Source organism: Apis dorsata, unplaced genomic scaffold, assembly GCF_000469605.1.
Source record: "Apis dorsata unplaced genomic scaffold, Apis dorsata 1.3 scaffold_407, whole genome shotgun sequence".
NCBI lineage: Eukaryota > Metazoa > Arthropoda > Insecta > Hymenoptera > Apidae > Apis > Apis dorsata.
In genome coordinates this window covers 345,211-351,703 of record NW_006263665.1, presented here as the reverse complement: position 1 = coordinate 351,703, position 6,493 = coordinate 345,211, and the positions used below count along the sequence as shown (strand labels likewise).

The following is a 6,493-nucleotide window of genomic DNA, read 5'->3' as shown; positions in this document are numbered from 1 at the left end:
GTCTAGGGAAAAGATTTGGCGAAAATAAAAAGGATTTGAGAGAGCAAACAGAAGAAAGAAAAAAGAGAGTAATTTATTTTCCATTAATTTATATATATATATACAACTACTTCCTATATCTTGGAGTCTTGAATCGTCCCGATTAAAAAACTATTCGATTTCGCCGGAAGAAAGGGGAGGGAAACGTCTCTGGACCGCGGCGATTCGCAAAAAAAACTTTTTTTTTCCATTCTTGGGAAATTTATCTTGAGAAGAGAGAGAGAGAGAGAGAATAATTAGAGAAATTTTTAGAAAGTAAGAAAAAGTAAGGAGAGTAAGTAAATTCGAATGGATTCCTCTAAGGAAATACTTAATTAACAGTGGAAATGTATCTAGGGAATTTGTCATTGTTCCGGGGGGATCGTCTAGGGAAAAGATTTGGCGAAAATAAAAAGGATTTGAGAGAGCAAACAGAAGAAAGAAAAAGAGAGTAATTTATTTTCCATTAATTTATATATATATATATATATATATATGTATGTATCGTAAAATGGAGGGAAAAATCCCTAGAGAAGGGAAATAAAATAGAGAAGGATAGAATTATCGATCGAGATGGTCGAATGATCGAGAAAGATGTTCTCGGAGGAATAGAAATAACTGGGGGGGAAACTTTGAATGGAGGTCAGCAGCCAAGGACTATTTATTTAACAAGCTGGCAAGTCCATTCCCAGCGAAATCCATTTAACCAAGTACTACGAGAAGAGAATAGAGTTAGCAGCAGGTGTCGGCTGAATCGTTACTACGTAACAGGCCAAGCCTTCCTCATTTCCACTGCAAAAAGAAACCAGTATTCAGTATTGCTGATTCGCTATTTTTTCATTCAATCAATCTAGTAATAATGGCCGAATCTTTTCTTTAATGAAAAAATCGTGACACGTGAACGAAATGGGATAGAAACAAATATAATTGAATCAACAAAGAAAAGAAAAAAATTTTAAATCAATCAATCAATCGTGGTAAGAAAATTGTAAAAATTGAAATTGATCGCGATCTTTTTCTAAATTTTCGTGTAAAATTTCAATTTGATTAATCAATTTACAGTTTTCCCCTAGATTTCGTAAAAATAATCTGGGAATAAAATTAAACGTTTCGCGTCGCGTTTGCGGTAATTTCAGTTTTCCCAGCAACGAGGGGAACGTGGAAAATTGGAAACAAAGAAAATTATTTTAATTTCCGCGGTAACCTGATGTCGGGTTGTACATGGAAACGTGGCGCGAATTATTCAGAATTTGAATAATTCCACCGTCGTTACGACAAAACCACGAGAGGGGAGGAGGGGAGAATGATAACTCTCGCGACCTGTTAAGAGTCGAGCGAAATTGGTCGAATATTTTCGCGATATAAATTTAAAATTTCAGAAATTCGAGCAAAGATCGACGCGAGTCGCTTTTGAGTGATGATACAAAACTTAATTACCCCCGATTATTCGACTTAAAAAAGATCTTATTTTATACATCATTTATGTATCGTTTATTTCGAAAAGAATTATTTAAAGAAGGGGAAGAAAAGAAATAATGGATTGCAGATCGTGAAGAAAACTCGGATTGATTTGCAATAATCCATTTCTTATTTCAGATGTGATAAAATAAAATAAAATAAATTCGACGTGATTAAGCAAATAATTATAAAAGATATTACAATTAATTGGAAAAGAAAGAAATTGATTGTAAACCGTGGAGAAAACGTTTATGTGTTTAAATTTCGTCGAATAAATTCGTGATTTAAAAGAGATTGTATTGTTTCGAGAGAGGAAAAAAAGAAAAGAAGAAAAGAGGGAAACAAAACAGATTACAGATTTGCAATGGGGAAAAAAATTTGTTTTCCCTCCTCGACTTCCGATGATACATACATTTGTACAGGAATTATTAATATCGCCGAATAAATTCGATGCAATTAAAAAGACAAGAGATAAAAACGTAGAACGGAGAAAAAAGAGTGGAAGAAGAAGAAGAAGAAGCGAAGCAACTTTATTGCTCCGCTTTCGTCCAGCTGTGTGCCTAGCTTCATGAATAATTCACCTCGTATATTATTTACGGGGAGAAAATTGAAATCTATTACATTTCAATACGACTGTGCATCGATTCGACGATAAAAATAGCGTATTCACCCCGTGCGAGCAACCACGAAATTCGATTGCATTCACGAATTAAAGCAGTTGCTACTTAATTACGGGAAATCCGTGCGCTCTACACTGACATTCTACACTGACACCAAGATGGTTGGTGTCGAATTGTTATTGAAAACGGTACTCTTTGCTCGAAACTCTCGTTTCACGTACGGGCGAAAATGAATAATGGTAATAATAATTCTTCACAAATTTCACGTGTAAATTTCAAATTTAAATTTTCCAAGTATTGAAAATTTCATTGGCCTTTAATTAAATTCGACGATGTTCAATATCCAATATCAAGGATTGAATTTCTTTCAAGTTAATCGATAGTAGTGGAAGTTGGAAGTAAAAATATTCCTTAAGATTTTGAGGGAAAATTCGATTGCCAATTCCACGTCTCGTCCGAGACAGAAATTTGCATTCTTTGCTCCTCGTCGAGGAGCTAAAAGTTATTAAGGAGAGGAATATGGAGGGACAAAAGTTGTCCGTGGAAAAGACAGAGGGAAACGTCGTTAAAGCAGATTCCTTTAGAGAAAGTTTCTGTCAAGTTGGCCAATCGTGGTGACTAAGGAAACGAACGAAAGAAAAGAGAGGGAAAGAAAGAAAGAAAGGAAGAAAGATGGCGACAAATTTTAACGAGTTAAAGTTTCGTGAATTGACGTTGACGTTTATATAAAAAAAAGTATTAAAAAAAATATATATATTTTGTTACTTGCGAATCACCCTGTATAATATTTCTTACTATTCTCTGAAGATTTTGCTCGCATTAGATCATCCTTAATTTTCCCTAAAGTCTTGTTAATCTTAAACTTAACTTCTTCAGAACAATCGAGTTTGAAATTTAGTTAGTATTAAATTTCTTACAAAGATTCACATTCAAAAAGTAAAACATTCTGAACTCTTCGATTTTTAGTCTATCTTCGTCGTATTTTTATATCTTATTATATTTTTATATCTTGACTTTTTTCAGAAACGAAAATAATTTCAGTTGGAAAATTTATTTCTCATAAGAAATAAAAAAATTCCGAATATAAAGAATTAAATCTTGTTGATATAATGGATTTATTTATAGAATCCGACCAAGTATCCTGTCAAGATAAACAACTAATTTTAGATGAGCATAATGATATTAGACAAAAAATAAGTTTTGGAGAGATCCAAGGAATGCCTACTGCTGCCAATATGAGAGAGCTGGTAAGAGATAATTTTCGCTTAATCTTCTCAATATTTACTTAAAAAAAAAAAATTTAACATAACTTTTAACTCGTGGCCATTATTTTTATGCAAATTTACCTTCGAAAATAAAGTCAGTGATTCTTTTTTCAGACCTGGGACGATGAACTTGCTGATATGGCGCAAAATTGGGCAACTAAATGTGCTGAGATCCGCGATCCTGTCAGACATATTCGTGAGTATATTTGCGATAATTATTTTAAGAATTATAATCATTGAGAAATCTCTCTTGAATTTGACAAATATCAGTCATTTTGACTAGTAGCGATACAAAATTATTTTAATTTTGAATAAATATATCATTGCTGGGAAAAAATATAATACGAAGTAAGAATTTCAAAATAAAATTGTAAAACTAATAATTTTGATTGATATGGTAATTCTAATGTTAATAAAAAAATATTTTCAAAAAATTAGGAATGTGAGAAAATATTGAAAGTTCAGTCAAAGAATGTTTTTATAGAAAAATGATATTCCCTATATGCTCATAGTTACACGAGTTACTTTCAAGAAGTATTTTCCGTGTGCATCCCTCTGGTGGTGGGTATAGGAAAACTGACACATAAGTTATCTACTTAGTATATGTCCCATGACAGATCCTCCAATTTTTCTTCTCTCTTCTGTCTTCTTATGGAACATTTCATATTCAGACGTGTAAAAATATAAATTTTCTCTGTTCAATCGTTATTTAATGTATTCACTATTGATTTACATCCTATCCTTATAAAAAATATATATTTCTAAAATGATATTTCTCTATATTTCTATGAAAATTTGAATAAATAAATAATTTAAATAATTCTATTGAAAATTTTAAATAGGAGTCTTTTACCATAGAAAATGATGTTCAAGAATATAGATGGCTCTGTTTCACTCGTAATGCCTGAGTACCATTGATTTATCCAAGAATAGTATATATATATATATATAATTTATAAATTAAAATAAATAAATAAATAAATTAAAAATAAAAAATCATCGAGATAAAAGAAAGAACGATTGACTGCTCTTTTGACAAAGAAAAAGATTATAGATCACGATTAATGATGATCGATGTATACAGGGGGATTCTATGTGGAACAAAATATGCTTAAGACAATTTCATCGACGCAATTCAACGATTTACCAGACTGGCGTCAAGCGATCTACAATTGGTTCAACGAAGTGCAATATAAGGGCGGTATTAGCCATTACAATCAGGTTGATAGATCTTTTTAAATACATTTTCTATCCTTTAAAAAAGAAATTACTGTATTTTATGGTCATCATATTGAAAATTTCGATTAAAATAATACAAAAAATTAGTTTCTTCTTTTCGTACTTTTGTTTTTCATTGAACTTCTTTTTTATCTTTAGAATTTAAAACATCTTCCTTTTATATTTAATTTACACAATTGCATAATTGTTGGTAAAAATTAACAATTTGATTTTATTCTATAAGGAATAATGTAATGAAAGATTCTTATTTTTAATCAATAATCACTTTTATCTTTAATAAAGAGAAAATAATTGTTCAATATAATAATTGAAAAAATTAAAAAATTAATAAACTGAATATTCAACTAAAAAAAATGATGACTGCAATATTATTTAAAAAAATTAATAAAAAAACTCTAGCTTTTAATAAAACATAAAAAAATGCATATAAAAAAGCAGTAACTCTGTTATGAAGTATTTTTCTATAGCAATGTTATCCTTTCTTAAAAAATGCAAAGAGATATGAACCAAATTTTTATTTCAGATATTCTGGGCTAATAGTCATTTAATAGGCTGTGGCTACACTTACTATTTTGATGCGGGCCATGGATACATCAAAAATTACGTATGCAATTATGCACCTGGGTGAGAATTTGATGTTTATTTTCAGTCAATTTTTCCATATTCTTCTTTACATTCGAATCTATGTCGCGAATTTTCTCCAAAAAGAATTTTCGCAAGGTGACTGTTTTCGAAATTATTAATTAATTAAGATTTTTGATATTTTGGTCAAAATCAATTTTTAATCGACTTCAGTAGATAGAAGGAAATGGAAAATCTGATGGCCTCAATATTTCTTATAAAAGAGATCGGAGGCTTTCATATGAAATGACATATTGAATCCAACCATAAATTTTGTTGCTTCACATATATTTCCTGTCGATCGCCAACTTATTACCGCCGATAAATTGAATACGCCTATATGCCATCTTTTTTTACTCTAAATAGGCCAATTGGAATCCACAATTTTCGTAAACTTGTATCTCGATCGAATTTTTAGAAAAACTTTTTTAAAATTCTTTAAATCCCCAAATGATTCTTTCAAATTTTATCAAACCAAATTGTAAGCAATTGAGTTTATTTCTATTTTTCTAATTGTCTAATGTTTAAAAAGAATTGAAAAGAAAGATGATAAGATTAAGAATTTGAAAAATATAATAATTTATCGAAATAGAAAAAAAGAAATGTAAATATATTTTTTTTTCTAAAAACTGTCTCAAATTGACTCAATTTCGATAATTTATGAAGTTTCAATTGTAAAACTCTAAAACTCTAAAATTTTAAAACTTTATAATTTCATATAGTTTTAGTTTCATAATTCTCTACAACTTTTCACAATTGCTTATGTTATCTCTTGAAAATTTCTATAGTTTTACATAAATTTCTATTAATTTTAAAAATAATTCTATAATTTTAAAAACTTTATAACCTAAAAATCCCTAAAATTCTCTTTAGCTGTTAGTACTTAATATTTTCTCACTATCTAGTTATTCTAATAATTATATCTAAATAATCTCGAATGTTTCTAGTAACTTTTCACAATTCTTTTAAAATCTCTAGTAAAAAGTTACAAGTTCTAAAAACTCTAACAATATCTCTAAACATTTTCTATTGATTTTAATTATTTCTTCATAATTCTCTATATCTCTATTAAATATCTTCAAATATTTTTTAATGATTTTAATGGATTTTAAGCGTCTTAAAATCATTTTGTTTATAGTATTCAGATTATATTCTTACATTGTAGCGACAACGTAGACGGTCATCTACCGTATGAGCAAGGCCAACCTGCCTGTAGCAATTACGGGATGACTTCTTCAAGTCGATTCAAAGGCCTTTGTTGTGAGTATCACA

General features: G+C 29.6%; 1 protein-coding gene across 3 annotated transcripts in view; it reads left to right on the top strand.

The window, feature by feature from the left end:
- Positions 1 to 6,493, top strand: part of LOC102675877 (acetylcholinesterase-like) — a 196,944-nt gene that overhangs the window by 189,972 nt on the left and 479 nt on the right. For all 3 annotated transcript variants that reach the window (XM_031512273.1, XM_031512272.1, XM_031512274.1), the window contains 5 exons: positions 3,222 to 3,343; positions 3,476 to 3,557; positions 4,446 to 4,582; positions 5,124 to 5,224; positions 6,387 to 6,481. In XM_031512273.1, the coding sequence (XP_031368133.1) occupies positions 3,222 to 3,343; positions 3,476 to 3,557; positions 4,446 to 4,582; positions 5,124 to 5,224; positions 6,387 to 6,481 (537 nt within the window). The remainder of the gene's footprint in view (positions 1 to 3,221; positions 3,344 to 3,475; positions 3,558 to 4,445; positions 4,583 to 5,123; positions 5,225 to 6,386; positions 6,482 to 6,493) is intronic.